The sequence below is a fragment of the Pristiophorus japonicus genome, chromosome 9 (genome assembly GCF_044704955.1).
Source record: "Pristiophorus japonicus isolate sPriJap1 chromosome 9, sPriJap1.hap1, whole genome shotgun sequence".
Lineage (NCBI taxonomy): Eukaryota > Metazoa > Chordata > Chondrichthyes > Pristiophoridae > Pristiophorus > Pristiophorus japonicus.
In genome coordinates, this window is record NC_091985.1 from 216,426,568 (window position 1) to 216,445,620 (window position 19,053).

At 44.8% G+C, this 19,053-nt stretch overlaps 1 protein-coding gene across 1 annotated transcript in view; it reads left to right on the top strand.

Annotated features, from left to right (window-relative positions):
- LOC139273674 (zinc finger protein 850-like) overlaps nt 1-19,053 on the top strand; it is a 179,692-nt gene that overhangs the window by 75,907 nt on the left and 84,732 nt on the right. Inside the window, exon 4 of the mRNA XM_070890711.1 lies at nt 11,664-12,182. Coding sequence (XP_070746812.1) covers nt 11,664-12,182 — 519 coding nt within the window. The remainder of the gene's footprint in view (nt 1-11,663; nt 12,183-19,053) is intronic.

The following is a 19,053-nucleotide window of genomic DNA, read 5'->3' on the forward strand; positions in this document are numbered from 1 at the left end:
CATATCCATGGCATAACGAAAACCGCCTTTTTCCACCACCATAACATAGCCCGCCTCTGCCCCTGCCTCAGCTCTTCTGCTGCTGAAACCCTCATTCATGCCTTTGTTACCTCTAGACTTGACTACTCCAACTAACTCCTGGCCGGTCTCCCACATTCCTCACTACGTAAACTTGAAGTCATCCAAAACTCATCAGCCCGTGTCCTAACTCGCATCAAGTCACGATCACCCATCACCCCTGTGTTCGCTGACTTAAATTGACTCCCAGTTAAACAATGCCTCGATTTCAAAATTTTTATCCTGGTTTACAAATCACTCCATAGTCTTGCCCCTCCCTATCTCTGTAATCTTTTCCAGCCTCACAACCCCACAATATGACTGCGCTCCTCAAATTCTGGCCTCTTGAACATCCCTCATTATAACTGCTCCATCAGTGGTCGTGCCTTCAGCTTTTTGGGCCCTAAGCTCTGGAACTGCCTCCCTAAACCCTCCACCTCTCTTTCCTCCTTTAAGACACTTCTTAAAACCTACCTCTTAAACCAAGCTTTTGGTCATCTGCCTTAATTTCTTCTTATGTGGCTCAGTGTCAAATTTATCTCTTTTGTCTTGTAACACTGCTGTGAAGTGCCTTGAGATGATTTACCACGTGAAAGGCGCTACAGAAATGAAAGTTGTTCTTGTTATTGTATATACCATGTTACACTGCCAAACTCCCTTGTTATCTATTTTCTAGCCCTTGTTTCCTCTGTCTTTCAAATTGACTTTCTACATTTCTGGTTTCCAATTTCAGCTTTGCTTCTAGATTCAGAAGAGAGAGCAGCAAAGCTGAAATTGGAATACAGAAAAGTATAAAGTGAATTTGGAAGACAGATGAAGCTAAGGCTAGAAAATAGACAACAGAGAGTTTGGCAGTGCTAAATGATATATACTTCAATGCAAAGAGTGTGGGGAATAAGGCAGATGAGCTGAGAGCATAGATAGACACTAGGGAGTATGATAATATAGCTATTACTAAGATGTGGCTGAAATAGAAACATAGAAATTTACAGCGCAGAAGGAGGCCATTTCGGCCCAACGTGTCCACGCTGGCCGACAAAGAGCTGCACGGCCCTCGGTCAGCAGCCCTGAAGGTTACATATAAACCTATGAACAATGAAGGAAAGGTAAAGAGCACCCAGTCCGCCCCACACAACTGCGACACCCCTTACACTGAAACATTCTACACTCCACCCCAACCGGAGACATGTGATCACCTGGGAGGCGCAAAATACCACATAAAAACCCAGGCCAATTGGGGAAAAAAATCTGGGAAAATTCCTTCCCAACTCATCCAGGCGATCGAAACTAGTCCAGGAGATCACCCTGGCTGTATTCGATTCCCTGCAGTACTTACCATCCTATCTGCACTGGCCAACAAAAGGTTATCCAGTCTAATCCCAATTACCAGCTCTAGGTCTATAGCCCTGCAGGTTACGGCACTTTAAGTGCTCATCCAAGCACCTTTTAAATGTAGTGAGGGTTTCTGCATCCAGCACCCTTCCAGGCAGTGAATTCTAGACCCCCCCTCAAATCCCCTCTGAACCTTCCACCAATCACCTTAAAACTATGCACCCTCGTAATTGATCCCTCCACCAATGGAAATAGGCCCTTGCTATCCACTATATCCAGGCCCCTCAAAATTTTGTACACCTCAATGAGGTCTCCTCTCAACCTCCTCTGTTCCAATGAGAACAGACCCAGCCTATCCAATCTGTCCTCATAGCAAAGATTCTCCATTCCAGGCAGCATCCTCGTAAATCTCCTCTACACCTTCTCTAGTGCAAGCACAACCTTCCTATAATACGGTGACCAGAACTGCACGCAGTACTCCAGCTGTGACCTAACCAGAGTATTATACAATTTAATTATAACCTCCCTGCTCTTGTATTCTATGCCTCGGCCAATAAAGGCAAGCATTCCGTATGCCTTCTTAACCATCCTATCCACCTGGCCTGCTACTTTCAGGGATCTGTGGACAAGCACTCCAAGGTGGTCCCTTTGTTCATCTACACTATTAAGTGGCCTACCGTTTAATGTGTATCCCCTTTCCTTATTAGCCCTCCCAAAGTGCATCACCTCACTCTTCTCTGATTTGAATTCCATTTGCCACTGCTCTACCCACCTAACCAGTAGATTGTTATCCTCCTGCAGTCTATGACTTTCCATTTCATTATCAACCACACAGCCAATTTTAGTGTCATCTGCAAACTTCTTAATCATATTCAAATCTAAATCATTGATGTATACCACAAAAAGCAAGGGACCTAGTACTGAGTCCTGTGAAACCCCACTGGAAACATCCTGCCAGTCACAAAAACATCCATCAATCATCATTACCTTTTGCTTCCTACCTCTAAGCCAATTTTGGATCCAACTAGCCACTTTGCCTTGGATCCCATGGGTTTTAACTTTCGTGACCAGTCTACCATGTGGGACCTTATTAAAAGCTTTGCTAAAGTCCATATACACTACATCGTATGCACTACCCTCATCGACCCTCCTGGTTACCTCCTCAAAAAATTCAATCAGGTTAGTCAAACACGATCTTCCCTTAACAAATCCGTGCTGACTGTCCCTAATTAATCCTTGTCTTTCCAAATATAGATTTATCCTGTCTTTCAGGATGTTTTCCAATAATTTTACCACCGCTGAGGTTAGGCTGACAGACCTGTAATCACTTAGCCTATCCCTTTCTCCCTTCTTAAACAAGGGTACCACATTAGCAGTAGTCTGATTGAAACATACAAAATTCTGACAGCCTTAAGAAATCTGAGCTGACTGAAATAAGGGCAGGTATGGCAGTTTAACATTCCTGGTTACAGGGTTTTCCGGCAGGATAGAGTGGGGAGTAAAAAAAAGGGGGCGTTGCAATATTGATTAAAGAAACAATTACAGCTGTGAGGAGGGATGATATGTTGGAAGGATCATCAAATGAGGCCGTATGTGTTGAATTGCGCAACAAAAAAATGGGTGATCACACTGCAGGTAGTGTACCCCCAATTAGTCAGAGGGAGATGATCAAATATGTAGGCAAATTTCTGAGAAGTGTCAAAACTACACGGCAATAATAGTAAGTGATTTCAATTACCCTAATATTAACTGGGATAAAATGAGTGTGAAAGGTATAGAGGGTGCAGAATTCGTAAAATGCATTCAGGAGAACTTCTTTTAGGCATATAACAAGCCCAGCAAGGGAGGGGGGCGGTTTTGGACTTAGTTTTAGGGAATGAAGCTGGGCAGGTGGAAGGGGCATCAGTGCGAGAGTATTTTGGTGCTAGTGATCATAATTCAGTTAGATTTAGGATAGTTATGGAAAAAGACAAAGATAGACCAGGAATAAAAGATCACAATGGGGGAATAGCTAATATTGCTAAGTTGAGATGAGATTTAGCCAAAGTGAACTGGAAACAGCTACTTGAAGATAAATCAGTGTCAGAGCAGTGGGAGGCACTTAAGGAGGAGATCCTGAGGGTTCCAAGCAAGTATGTTCCCCTAAAGGGTGGGACTAACAAATGGAGAGCCCCCTGGATGTTAAGGGGCATACATGGTAGGATAAAAAAAAAGGGAGGCTTATGACAGGGCTGAATACGGCAGAAACTTTGTCGAGTATAGAAAGTGCAGGGGTGCAATTAAAAAGGAAATTAGGAAAACAAAGAGAGAGCATGAAAACATTTTGGCAAGTAAAATCAAGGGAAACCCAAAGATATTTTATAAATACATTAAAAGCAAGAGGGTAATTAAAGAAAGAATGGGGCCTATTAGAGACCATAAAGGTAATCTGCGTGTAGAGGCGGAATATGTGGGTATGGTTCTTAAAGAATACTTTGCATCTATTTTCACAAAAGAGAGGGCGATGCAGACATTGCAATCAGGGAGGAAGTGTGTGAAATATTAGATGAAATAAACATAGAGGGAGAAGCAGTATTAAGGGGCTTAGCAGCTTTGAAAGTGGATAAATCCCCAGGTCCAGATGAAATGTATCCCAGGCTGTTATGCGAAGCAAAAGAGGAAATAGCAGAGGTTCTGACTATCATTTTCCAATTCACTCTGGCTACAGGTGTGGTGCCAGAGGACTGTTAATGTGGTACCTTTGTTTAAAAAGGTAGAAAGGGATAGACTGAGTAATTACAGGCTAGTTAGCCTAACCTCAGTGGTGGGAAAATTATTGGGAAAAATTTTGAGGGACAGTTTAAATCTTCATTTAGAAAGATATGGATTAATCAAGGATAGTCAGCATGGATTTGTTAAGGGCAGGTCGTGTCTGGGTAACTTGATTGAATATTTTGAGGAGGTAACATGGAAGGTTAATGAGAGTAGTGAATTTAATGTAGTCTATATGGATTTTAGCAAGGCTTTTGATAAGGTCCCACATGGCAGAATGGTCACAAAAGTAAAAGCCCATGGGATCCAGGGAAAAGTGGCATATGGATCCAAAATTGGCTCAGAGGCAGGAAGCAAAGGGTAATGGTTGATGGGTGTTCGTGACTAGAAGGCTATTCCCAGTGGGGGAACCACAGGGCTCAGTACTGGGTCCCTTGCTTTTTGTGGTATATATCAATGATGTAGATTTGAATATAGGGGATATGATCAAGAAGTTTGCAGATGATACGAAAATCGTCTGTGTGGTTGTTAATGAAGAAGAAAGCTGTGGACTGCAGGAATATATCAATGAACTGGTCAAATGGGCAGAACAGTGGCAAATGGAATTCAATCCAGAGAAGTGTGAGGTAATACATTTGGGGAGTGCTAACAAGGAAAGGGAATACACAATAAATGGTAGGACACAGAAGTGCAGAGGAACACAGGAGCGTGGGAGTGCCGGTCCACAGATCCCTGAAGGTAGCAGACCAGGTAGATCAGGTGGTTAAGAAGGCATACGGAATACTTGCCTTTATTAGCCGAGGCATAGAATATAAGAGCATGGGGGGGTTATGCTCGAACTGTATAAAACACAACTTAGGCCACAGCTAGAGTACTGCGTGCAGTTGTGGTCATCACATTACAGGAAAGATGTGATTGCACCAGAGGGGGTACAGAGGAGATTTACGAGGATGTTGCCTGCACTGGAGAATTTTAGCTATGAGCAAAGATTGGCTAGGCTGGGTTTGTTTTCTTTGGAAAAGAGAAGGCTGAAGGGAGACCTTATTGAGGTGTTTAAAATTATGAGGAGCCTGGATAGAGGGATAGGGAGGACCTATTTCCCTTTGCAGAGGGGTCAACAACCAGCGGGCATAGATTTAAAGTAATTGTTAGGCGGTTTTGAGGGGATTTTAGGGGAAATGTCTTCACGCAGAGGGTGGTGGGTCTAGAACTCACTGCCTGAAAAGGTGGTCGAGGCAGAAACCCTCACCACGTTTTAAAAATACTTGGATGTGCATGTGAAGTGCTTTAACATACAGGGCTACGGACCTAGAGCTGGAAAATTGGATTAGGCTGGATAGCTCTTGGTCGGCCGGCGCGGACATGATGCGCCGAAATGGCCTTCTTCCGTGCTGTAAATTTCTATGGTTTTATGATTCAGTAATAGCACAGGTTAGATGCAGATTAAAGCTTCCTCTACACTGTCCATCAAACCCTCCCAGGGCATGTACAGCACAGATTAGATACAGAGTAAAACTCCCTCTACACTATCCCATCAAACACTGCCAGCGCAGGTACAGCACGGGTTAGATGCAGATTAAAGCTCCCTCTACACTGTCTCATAAAACACTCCCAGGGCAGGTACAGCACGGGTTAGATGCAGATTAAAGCTCCCTCTACACTATCCCATCAAACACTCCCAGGGCAGGTACAGCACGGGTTACATACAGAGTAAAGCTCCCTCTACACTATCCCATCAAACACTGCCAGCGCAGGTACAGCACGGGGTTAGATACAGAGTAAAGCTCCCTCTACACTATCCCATCAAACACTCCCAGGGCAGGTACAGCACGGGTTAGATAGAGAGTAAGGCTCTCTCTGCATTGTCCCATCAAACACTCACCACGGCAGGGACAGCACGTGGTTAGATACAGTGTCCCATCAAACAGGTCCTTTTCTGCTCACTTTATTATTTACACTGACACACACTCGCTCCGGGTACAGTTTGATCCTGATTACTGCAAATCCCCTCAGCCTTTCCACTCTGCTTTCTCCCGATGTAATTAGCTACAAGACAGCAAGAAACAAACTGGATCCACGGATTTCAGGAGAGAAAGCTTTCACCTGATGTTCCTGTCGGGGGATTCTCTGTAGCGGGAAAGGTCATTGTGGGTGCTACAGAAAACAACAAATCATTAATACTAGGCAAAGAATACTGAGAGAAAGAGAGCAATAGAGGGCGATACAGAGAGACTGACAGAGAAAGGGACAGTGAGAGAGATGGCGCGAGAGAGAGACACCGACACAGAGAGGGAGACGGAGAGAAGACTGACAGAGAGAGAGAGAGAGAGAGAGAGAGGACGGAGAGAGACTGACAGAGAGAGAGAGAGAGAGAGAAGGGGACAGGGAGAGTTGGGCAGAGAGAGGGACAGAGAGGCACAAAGTTAGGACTCATGGGATTGGGGGTAATATATTACATGGATTGAGGATTGGTCAATAGACAGAAAACAGAGAGTAGAAAAAAACGGGTCATTCTCGGGTTAGCAAGTTGTAACTAGTGGGGTACCACAAGGATCAGTGCTTGGGCCTCAGCTACGATCTATATCAATGACTTAGATGAGCGGGCCGAGTGTAATGTGTCCAAGTTGGCTGATGATACAAAGCTAGATGGGAAAGTTATTTGTGAGGTTAATGCAAAGAGGCTGCAAAGGGACACAGACAGGTTAAATGAGAGGCCAAGAACATGGCAGATGGAATATAGTGTGGCGAAATGTGAAGTTATCCACTTTGGTCGGCAAAATAGAAAAGCAGTGTATCTTTAAATGGTGAGAGATTGGGAAATGTTGGTGTTCAGAGGGACCTTTCTATCTTTTGCTCCCATTTTACTTCCCTCTGTCTCCCTGCATAGATTCCCATCCCCCTGCCATATTAGTTTAACCTCTCCCAAACAGCAGTAGCAAATACTTTCACAGGACATTGGTTCCAGTCCTACCCAGGTGCAGACCATCTGGTTTGTACTGGTTCCACCTCCTCCAGAACCGGTTCCAATGTCCCAGGAATTTGAATCCCTCCCTCCTGCACCACTCAAGTCACATATTCATTTTAGCTATCCTGCAATTCCTAATCTGACTAGCACATGGCATTGGTAGCAATCCTGAGATTACTACCTTTGAAATCCTGCTTTTTAATTTAACTCCTAGCTCCCTAAATTCAGCTTGTAGGACCTCATCCCGTTTTTTACCTATATCGTTGATAACTACATGCACCACGACAATTGGCTATTCACCCTCCCCCTCCAAAATATTCTGCAGCCACTCAGACATCCTTGACCCTTGCACCAGGGATGCAACATACCATCCTGGAGTCTCGATTGCGGCCGCAGAAACACCTATCTATTCCCCTTACAATAGAATCCTCTACCACTATAGCTCTCCCACTCTTCTTCCTGCCCTCCTGTGCAGCAGAGCCACCCATAGTGCTATGAATGCTGCCTTCCCCTGATGAGTCATCCCCCCCAACAATACCCAAAACGGTGTATCTGTTTTGGAGGGGGATGACTGCAGGGGACTCCTGCACCACTTTCCTTCCACTGTTCTACCTGATGGTCATCCATTCCTTAGCTGCCTGAGTAACCCTTGCCTGCGGTGTGACCAACTCACTAAACGTGCTATTCATGACATCCTCAGCATCGCAGATGCTCCAGAGTGAATCCATATGCAGCTACCGTACCGCAATGCGGTCTGTCAGGTGCTGCAGCAAGATACACTTCCTGCACATGTAGTGTCATCAGGGACACTGGAAAGGTCCCTGAGTTCCCACATAACACAGGAGGAGCATGACACGTGTACAGGGGGTCTCCTGCCATGACTACATGTGTCTGTGCTATCCTGCCATGAGTGTGTCAGTATTTACAGTGGATCCCCGGGAGTGTGTCAGTATTTACAGAAGATCCCCAGGAGTGTGTCAGTATTTACAGGGGATCCCTGGGAGTGTGTCAGTATTTACAGTGGATCCCTGGGAGTGTGTCAGTGTTTATAGGGGATCCCCGGATGTGTGTCAGTATTTACAGTGGATCCCCGGGAGTGTGTCAGTATTTACAGGGAATCCCTGGGAGTGTGTCAGTATTTACAGGAGGTCCCTGGGAGTGTGTCAGTATTTACAGGGGGTCGCCAGAAGTGGGTCAGTATTTACAGGGAGTCCCCGGGGAGTGCATCAGTATTTATAGGGAGTCCCCGGGGAGTGCATCAGTATTTACAGGGAGTCCCCGGGGAGTGTGTCAGTATTTACAGGGGGTCGCCAGAAGTGGGTCAGTATTTACAGGGAGTCCCCGGGGAGTGAGTCAGTATTTATAGGGAGTCCCCGGGGAGTGCGTCAGTATTTATAGGGAGTCTCCGGGGAGTGCGTCAGTATTTATAGGGAGTCCCCGGGGAATGTGTCAGTATTAACTGGGAGCCCCAGGAGTGTATCGATATATTTAAGGGGCCCCCAGGGAGCGTGTCAGTATTTACTTACTTGATCACTGAGGTGAAGTTGTTCCAGATGTTGGGGGTACCCTTTGCTGGCTGTGAGCCTGGAGTGGAGCCCGAGGCCACGGGGGTAACATCTAGTCTGACATCTGTAAAAGATCAGACAGAGGAGCCAGCAATCAATTTCTTCCTTCAACGAACCCCCGGTGTTCTCCAATAATACCCCAAGACCCTTCCTCTTGCCGAGGCGATGACCCACACGGGGATGTAAGGTTTTGCTGATGAGCTATTCGGCTCACAACCAACCCTAAACACTGCCTCATTTTGGCCCACCATGTCCAACAAACAGCTTTCCAGTATAATCCCACTTTCCAGCGCTTGGTCTGTAGTCCTGTACGTTACAGCACTTCAAGCACACATCCAAGGACTTTTTAAATGTAGTGAGGGTTTCTGCCTTTCAGGCAGTGAGTTCCAGACCCAAATCACCCTCTGGGTGAAGAAAACTCCCTTCAAACCCTCTTTAATTTAAATCTATGCCCCTTGTTGACCACTCAGCCAAGGGAAATAGGTCCTTCCTACCCACTCTATCTCGACCTATCATAATTTTATACACCTCAATAAGGTCTCCCCTCAGCCTCCTCTGTTCCAAACAAAAGAAACTCGGCCTATCCAATCTTTCCTCATCGCTAAAATTCTCCAGTCCAGGCAACATCCGCATAAATTTCCTCGGTACTCTCTCCAGTGCAATCACATCTTTCCTGTAACGTGGTGACCAGAACTGATCGCAGTACTCTAGCTGAGGCTTAACTCATGTTTTATACAGTTCAAGCGTAATCTCCATGCTCTTGAATTCTTGGGCCGTTGAATAGCGAGTAAGAGCAGCGATCCTGGCTGATTAGCAAACCCCAGCAGCCCCCCAGCCCAGTCCAGGGACATCAAGCTCCAATCATGTCCCTATTCCCGCACACCGGCCGAGATCAGGTTAATTCAGCACCGGGCCGGGGATGGAGACTGGGTCTCCCCTGCCAGCGCTGTGTGGACAGGTCCCACACGTATACCCTGCAGCTCCGCCCACCTCCAGCTGGACCCACAGAAGTGCCTCGCTCCCGCTCGCGGTCCCCGGGGCCTCCATCATCATCATAGACAGTCCCTCGGAATTGAGGGCGACTTGCTTCCACTCTAAAAGTGAGTTCTCAGGTGACTGAACAGACCAATACGAGAGCCACAGTCCCTGTCACAGGTGGGACAGTCAGTGGTTGGAGGAAAGGGAGGGTGGGACTGGTTTGCCGCACACTGCTTCCACTGCCTGCACTTGTTTACTGCCGCTCTCGGCGATGAGACTCGAGGTGCCCAGCGCCCTCCCGGATACACTTCCTCCACTTAGGGCGGTCTTTGGCCAGGGACTCCCAGGTGTCGGTGATGATGTTGCACTTTATCAGGGAAGCTTTGAGCGTAACGTTTGCACTGCCCACCTTTGGCTCCTTTGCCGTGAAAGAGTTCCGCTCCGACATTGTCCGCCGGGACCAGCCTCGCCGGCGCTACTGCTAACCCCCACTTCCGGCGTCTGTGCGTCACGTCCGGTCTGTGGCTGGCGAACCTGACGCGTCTCCCCTGACAACTGGGGGGGGGGGGAGACCGTTAAAAACCGCGATTAATTCATGAAACGTTTGCAGCAGTCGATTTAGTTTTATGAGCGGATTCTTCGCTTTATCATGTTATCAAAATAAACAAATGCCAGGTTAGGTTATTTTATTTTAAACTTCGCGCCTGCGCACGGGCGCCCTCCCGCCGCCTTCCTGTGACGTCAGGAGGTCGTCTCACTGGCGTAGCCCAGTGCGCAGGCGTGGGCTGTATTTGGAGCATGCGCAGTGTGACCTTGATCAGAGGCGGCCGCGGTGTGTGAGCAGGCGGAGGAGGTCGGACATATAGTTTGGAGTCGAATTTCAATCATCGGGGCGCAGGGGAGTAATGTACTTGACAGGTGAGCTTCATAATCACCTGGTGCAGACCACCAACCCGCACTAAAAAACAACAGGTCTCCGATTTGCAGCTCCGGGGCGTTTTCGCGGTAATAGCCCCAGGCTCACGGTTGCCATCTTTGTAAAGGAAAGCTGCAAGTTGGTGCGCCGCCATCGTGATTCAGTGAGCAGTAGAACGCATGCGTGGCCATCTTTGTGAAAGAACAATGTGTGGACGGGGCTTTAGGATCCCAGTGAACCCAGCCAGAGTCAGCACCTTCAGGGGAGGAGATGGAGAGGAACCAGTGAGTGTAGAACTGAACCCAGCCAGAGTCAGCACCTTCAGGGGAGGAGAGGGAGGGGAACCAGTGAGTGTAGAACTGAACCCAGCCAGAGTCAGCACCTTCAGGAGAGGAGAGGGAGGGGAACCAGTGAGTGTAGAACTGAACCCAGCCAGAGTCAGCACCTTCAGGGGAGGAGAGGAAGGGGCACCAGTGAGTGTAGAACTGAACCCAGACAGAGTTGGTGGTGAAAACTGGGAGCGGAGGACAAGCTGTCTTCAGACATGCGAGGTGTTTGAATTTCAGCACAAGGAAGACGGAGAGTGTATGGGACAGCTTTAAAGGAACAAGAGAGGAAAGAATTTTCCATAAAATCTAGAATTATCTGTTCTGAATTTCTGTCCTGTACTTGACATTATTTTTGCAGGGTAATAGAAGGGGAGGATTTGCAGACGGGAAACACTAACCAAACATCACGTCAAGATCTGACTGAATCATTCGATACCTCAGGCCTTTGAATGTGGAAGGAGAAATGTTTGTCTGTTCTGTCTGTGGCTACAGATTTCAAACATCAGTGTGACTAGAAAAACACCAAGACACTCACACCCAAGTGAGAGTGTTCCAGTGCACTGACTGTGGTAGGAACTTTAACCAGTTACACAGCCTGGAAAAACATCGCACCATTCACTGCAGGTAGAAACCGTACACGTGTTCTGTGTGTGGACGAGGCTTCAATTGGAGAGACACAAGGGTACCAGCACCATGGAGAAACCATGGAAATGTGGGGACTGTGGGAAGGGATTCAAATTCCCGTCCCTGCTGGAAACTCATCGACGCAGTCATTCCGGGGAGAGACCGTTCGCCTGTTTACTCTGTGGGAAGGGATTCATTTGTTCATCCCACCTTCTCACTCACCAGCGAGTTCACACTGGAGAGAGACCGTTCACCTGCTCCATGTGTGGGAAGGGATTCACTACCTCATCCCAGCTGCTGATGCACCAGCGAGTTCATACTGGCGAGAGGCCGTTCACATGCTCAGTGTGTGGGGAGGGATTTACTCAGTCATCCAGCCTGCTGAGACACCAGCGAGTTCACACTGGGGAGAGACCGTTCACCTGCTCAGTTTGCAGGAAGGGATTCACTACCTCATCCCACCTGCTGAGACACCAGCGATTTCACACTGGGGAGAGACCGTTCACCTGCTCCGTTTGCAAGAAGGGATTCACTACCTCATCCCACCTGCTGACACACCAGCGAGTTCACACTGGGGAGACACCGTTCACCTGCTCCATGTGTGGCAAGGGATTCACTGTGTCATCCCGCTTGCTGACACACCAGCGAGTTCACACTGGGGAGAGGCTTGTATGTCCGGTGGAATTCACTACTTCCTCCAACCTGCTGAGACACCAGCGAGTTCACAAGTGACTGCAGGGTTTGGATTCTGCTGTTATCCCAGATTAAATCGTGTTCATTCTGACTGTTGAGGTTTCTTTCTGCTGATATTGATTTCCCTATAACTGGGCTGGAGTTTAATATTCTGGATATTTGACCAATTAATCAAGGGAAAAGGCTGATAAAAATAATGCTGATTGTGTTTGCATCCATCCTTAACTCTTTAAAGGGCTTTCTTGAAATACTGAAAACTACAACAAATGGAGCTAATCTTTTTTAAACAATTGAGAATAAAATGAATTGAGTCTGCAGGTTCGTTTTGGATTTCTCTAGGATGGAGCCGGACAGGATGTGCCTTGATATACCGCCGGTGTCCAGTAGATGACGCTGTCCATCCAATTAACTCTGACTGAGAGGAACGTGACTGCCCCCTAGGGCAGGAGGAATGAGGGCAGCTCAGGGTCAGACACTGATCTCATTCTCCCCACAAGGACATCACACACGGCACCCCCCACCCCCCCTCTCCCTGGGGCAGCTCAGACACTGAACATTCTGCACCCTTCCTGGGATATCTCTGGGTCAGACACTTGGAGTCAGAAGGGGAAGATCCAGTTTTCATGGATAATGTAGGAACCAAAGACATAGGTAGGACTAGGAATGAGTTTCTGCTCAAAGAGATAGAGGAGTTGGGGTCCAAATGAAAAAGCTAAACCAAAAGGTAATAATCTCTGGATTGTTACCTGAGCCACACGCCAATTGGTGTAGAGATAAGCAGATTAGAAAGTAAATGCGTGGCCCAAAGATTGGTGTGGGACGCATGAGTTTGCTTTATGCACAATAGCACCAGCACTGGGCAAAAAGAACATAAGAATTAGGAACAGGAGTAGGGCATCTAGCCCCTCGAACCTGCTCCGCCATTCGATAAGATCATGGCTGATCTGGCCGTGGACTCAGCTCCACTTACCCGCCCGCTCCCCATAACCCTTAATTCCCTTATTGGTTAAAAATTTATCTATCTGTGACTTGAATACATTCAATGAGCCAGCCTCAACTGCTTCCTTGGGCAGAGAATTCCACAGATTCACAACCCTCTGGGAGAAGAAATTCCTTCTCAACTCGGTTTTAAATTGGCTCCCCTGTATTTTGAGGCTGTGCCCCCTAATTCTAGTCTCCCCTACCAGTGGAAACAACCTCTCTACCTTTATCTTGTCTACCCTTTCATGATTTTAAATGTTTCTATAAGATCACCCCTCATCCCTCTGAACTCCAACGCGTAAAGACCCAGTCTACTCAATCTATCATCATAAGGTAACCCCCTCATCTCCGGAATCAGCCTAGTGAATCGTCTCTGTACCCCCTCCAAAGCCAGTATAACTTCCTTAAGAAAGGTGACCAAAACCGCACGCAGTACTCCAGGTGCGGCCTTACCAATACCCTATACAGTTGCAGCAGGACCTCCCTGCTTTTGTACTCCATCCCTCTCGCAATGAAGGTCAACATTCCATTCGCCTTCCTGATTACCTGCTGCACTTGCAAACTAACTTTTGGTGATTTATGCACAAGGACCCCCAGGTCCCTCTGCACCGCAGCATGTTGTAATTTCTCCCCATTCAAATAATATTCCCTTTTACTGTTTTTTTCCCCAAGGTGGATGACCTCACACTTTCCGACATTGTATTCCATCTGCCAAACCTTAGCCCATTCGCTTAACCTATCCAAATCTCTTTGCAGCTTCTCTGTGTCCTCTACACAACCCGCTTTCCCACTTATCTTAGTGTCATCTGCAAATTTTGTTACACTACACTCTGCCCCCTCTTCTAGGTCATCTATGTATATTGTAAACAGTTGTGGTCCCAGCACCGATCCCTGTGGCACACCACTAACCACAGATTTCCAACCCGAAAAGGACCCATTTATCCCGACTCTCTGCTTTCTGTTAGCCAGCCAATTCTCTATCCATGCTAATACATTTCCTCTGACTCCGCGTACCTTTACCTTCTGCAGTAACCTTTTGTGTGGCACCTTATCGAATGCCTTTTGGAAATCTAAATACACCACATCCATCGGTACACCTCTATCCACCATGATCGTTATATCCTCAAAGAATTCCAGTAAATTAGTTAAACATGATTTCCCCTTCATGAATCCATGCTGCATCTGCTTGATTGCACTATTCCTATCTTGATGTCACGCTATTTCTTCCTTGATGATAGTTTCAAGCATTTTCTCCACTACAGATGTTAAACTAACCGGCCTATAGTTACCTGCCTTTTGTCTGCCCCCTTTTTTAAACAGAGACGTTACATTAGCTGCTTTCCAATCCGCTTGTACCTCCCCAGAGTCCAGAGAATTTTGGTAGATTATAACGAATGCATCTGTTATAACTTCCGCCATCTCTTTTAATACCCTGGGATGCATTTCATCAGGACCAGGGGACTTGTCTACCTTGAGTCCCATTAGCCTGTCCAGCACTACCCCCCTAATGATAGTGATTGTCTCAAGGTCCTCCCCACATTCCTGTGACCAGCAATTTTTGGCATGGATTTTGTGTCTTCCACTGTGAAGATCGAAGCAAAATAATTGTTTAAGGTCTCAGCCATTTCCACATTTCCCATTATTAAATCCCCCTTCTCATCTTCTAAGGGACCAACATTTACTTTAGTCACTCTTTTCCGTTTTATATATCTGTAAAAGCTTTTACTATCTGTTTTTATGTTTTGCGCAAGTTTACCTTCGTAATCTATTTTTCCTTTATTGCTTTTTTAGTCATTCTTTGCTGTTGCTTAAAATTTTCCCAATCCTCTAGTTTCCCACTAACCTTGGCCACCTTATACGCATTGGTCTTTGATTTGATACTCTCCTTTATTTCCTTGGTTATCCACGGCTGGTTATCCCTTCTCTTACCACCCTTTTTTTTCACTGGGAGCTGTTCACTCACACAAAGAGGGAGCTGTTCCATTGGGATGGGCTTGACTTGAACTGGGCAGGAACCAACGTCCTGGCGAATTGAATAACTAGAGCAACACACAGTGCTTTAAACTAATGAAGGCGGGGTGGGGAGATCCAGGAAAATACAACACGCTGTAGATACAGAGAAACAGCAACAAGAGACATGTCAAGGCTGTAGAGCAGAGCAGAGTTTTGGGTAAAAATAAGCAGAGTGTATCGGGAAGGGACAGAGAGAATAACAAAGGTAATCGGGCATTACTGACTAAGGAGACATTAGCGAAAAATAGAAAAAAGTCAAAATTTAAGGCACTATATCTGAATGCATGAAGCATTCTCAACAGAATAGATGAATTAATAGTGCTGATAAAAATTAATCAGTTTAATCTAATAGGCATTACGGAGACGTGGTTGCAAAGTGACCATGGTTGAGAACTAAATATTCCAGGATACGGAACTTTTAGAAGCAATAGCAAAATGGAAAAGGAGAAGAGGTAGCCCTGATAATAAAAGATGGGATAAAGACAGTAGAGGAAAAGGATCCTAGCTCGTAAAATCATGAAGTAGAATCAGTTTGGGTGAAGCCAAGAAATAGCAAGGGGCAGAAAACATTGGTGGGAGTTCTTTATAGGCTCCCAAACCATAGTGGTAATGTAAGGCACTGTATGAATCAGGAAATTAAAGATACATGTAACAAAGTTAATACAATAATCATGGGGGACTTTAAGCTGCATATAGACTGGGCAAACTGAATTTGCAGTAATAGTGTGGAGGACGAATTCATGGAAGGTATACAGATGGTTTTCTAAATCAGTATGTTGAGGAACCAACTAGTGAATAGGTTATTGTATATCTAGTAGTGTACAATAAGAAAGGGTTAATTAATAACCTTATAGTAAAAGGTCCCTTAGGGAAGAGTGACCATAATATGATAGAATTTTGCATAACGTTTGAAAGTGATTTTAATTAAATCCAAAACTAGGGTCTTAAATTTAAACAAAGGAAACTATGTAGGTATGAGGACAGAGTTGGCTAAGTTAGATTGGGAAAATACATTAAAAGGAATGACTGTAGAAAAGCAATGGCCATCACTTAAATAATGAATTAATAATTTACAACAAACATACATTCCGTTAAGGCATAAAAACCCCACAGGAATAGTGGTCCAACTGTGGCCAACAAGAGAAGTTAAAGATAATATTAGTTCAAAGGAAGATGCTTATAATGTTGCCAAAAGGATCAGTAAGCCTGAGGATTTGGAAGATTTAAAAATTCAGCAAAGAAGGACCAAAATATAGATGAAAGGGAAAATAGAATGAGTAAGCTAGTGAGAGACATAAAAACAGACTGCAAAAGCTTCTATAGGTATATGAAAAGGAAAAGATTAGCAAAGGTAAACGTGGGTCCCTTACAGGTGGAGACAGGAGAAATTATAATGGGTTATAAGGGAATGGCAGAGAAATTAAACAAATACTTTTGTGCTTGTTTTCATGAAGATACAAGAAACCTGCCAGAAATATTGGAGAACCAAGGGTCTAGTGAGAATGAAGAACTGAAAGAAATTAGTATTAGTACAAAAATGATACTGGAGAATTTAATGGGGCTGAAAGATGATAAATCTCCTGGAACTGATGGCCTACATCCTAATGTTTTGAAAAAGGTAGCGAAAGAAATGGTGGATGCATTGGTTGTCCTCTTCCAAAATTCCATAGATTCTAGAATGGTTCCTGTCGGGGCAAAAAAAAACTCAATTAGGGAAAAAGTAATTTAGTGTAATTAAAATATAAAGTAAGAAAGACTGAGAGACAAGTTTACATGCATTCATGGTAAAATAGCTGAATCCCACATCCGAGCAATTAAGTTGAAACACTATGGTCAGATAAATTCTCTTCGTGCCCCCCCCCCCCCCCCCGCTACCCCCACAGGATTTATGTAGACAGCTTACAGAAATAACGAGAGAAGGCCACGACGTTCCAGACACAGGAGATAATAGAGACAAAGGTCTCTTTAAAGCAGAGTGTAACCAGACTCTGCCAAAGATAACAAGCCTGGGAAGATGTTCCTCAGATGATATACACAACACATAGGGACTGTTCCCCAGCAACGGCTGTCAGAACTGAATGTGCCAATAGAATCATTAGAAATTACTGTAACCAATAGAATCATTAGAAATTACTGTAACCAATAGAATCATTAGAAATGACTACCAATGAAATTGCCTTTAACCTGTATCAACCAATGTATTAGTAATAGGTGGGCAGGGACTGATGGAAAATGGAACACTTGCCCGCCTAGTTTCTGTTTTTCGGCTCTATAAACATGTAATTGAATCGCTTGTCCTGTGAGACCGGGAGCAGAGCAAACAGCGAGTGAACTGTTTGCAACCGGTTCTCCCTTGATACATCAGGGTTTAATAAACAACTCTTTTCTCTTTAAAATGTGAGTGTTATGTTTTTAATACTCCACAACATTTTTGGCGTCATGAACAGGATGCCACAGGCAGTCTACAGATGAACATATATGAATCCATCATGAGTGAGTATCGTTAACTACCACTCATAATCCGATGCAGGACGTTATGAGATGTGCCTGTTGCCTGGGGTACATTAAATCTGTGAAAGGTCAGTTATGGTGTAAAAGACTTGAGGGAATTCGGAAGTCACGATAGACACTATCATAAGGCCTCGATGTAGAAGTGGCCTCTAAGTTCAAGGAGAACTGGATAGAGGAACCATTAATATCTTAGAGTACAGATAAATCGATAAGGGTGTTGATGGGGATTGCTGGCTCTAGGGGTAGAGGGACAATCAGTATCTAGAGATACAGTTTATATTGATAAGAAGTCGGTGAGACCATAAACACCGGGGTTAGGTGATACAAAGTGGGAAGATGTTCTGTATCTGACAATACAGTGAAACTGATATAAGGGCAGATGTACCAAAACCTGAATATTGCGTGTAAAGATACATTAGATTGGGGGCCAAATGGCTCGCTTAGTAGATATTTTTCGGTTGACCATAAAAAAACCTGATAGTGACTATCTTAAATGACAGATGGATCCAAAAATAGAACCGGCCAAACAATTAATAAGCTTTGTTGAATGAAAAAATACTTTTGTGAATGTCTGTCTTTAAAATGAAAAGTACATGTGTGATTTTTGACTGCCGAATATTTGAGGTGGGAATTAATGAATTTTTCATGTGTCTGAAAGCTGTTTAAAGAAATGGTGGAGCAGTCTGTTTGTTTTAGCCCCACCCACTTTTTCAGACAGAGTGAAAGTTTTTTTTAACCCTTTGTAGTGTTGTCCTGTATGTGGGAAGTTTTAAGAAAGTATAAAGAAATTCGACACCTCACTTACTTGTCAAAAGAAAACACGTAATCATTGATTACATTGTGTTGAAAGACAATAAATTTAGTCTAGGAATGAGATAAGAATGGAGAAGGGAAATTGTAATGCCTTAAAAAAAAAAGCCTGTGAGGCTGCAGGCTTGGGGAAGTGCACCTCCATTTTCCTTTGTGTAAAACCTTGACATGAAAGCTTCTATCTCAGTAAAAAAAAGTTTTAAATAAAAGATTGGCAGTACAATATTTGAATTGAGATTTTGAGATATTTCAGATGATTCGCCTTGATAAACATTTTGGTTGTATTGGAAAATCTTGGGTTTGGAAGCCTTTTTAATAAAATTACACAACTACTGTGTCAGAAACTGAAGCTTTAAAAGATGTAATTTATGAAGGACTGTATCACAAAGTATATCTTGAAGTTACAGAGCAAAAGATTTTCGACGTATGCTATTCCTACTTGGATTGGAGTTTTTAACGTGCAACTTCTAAAACAGAATTTAGGCACATAATTATAAAACAAGTACTTTGTATTCTGTGATCTGTGAA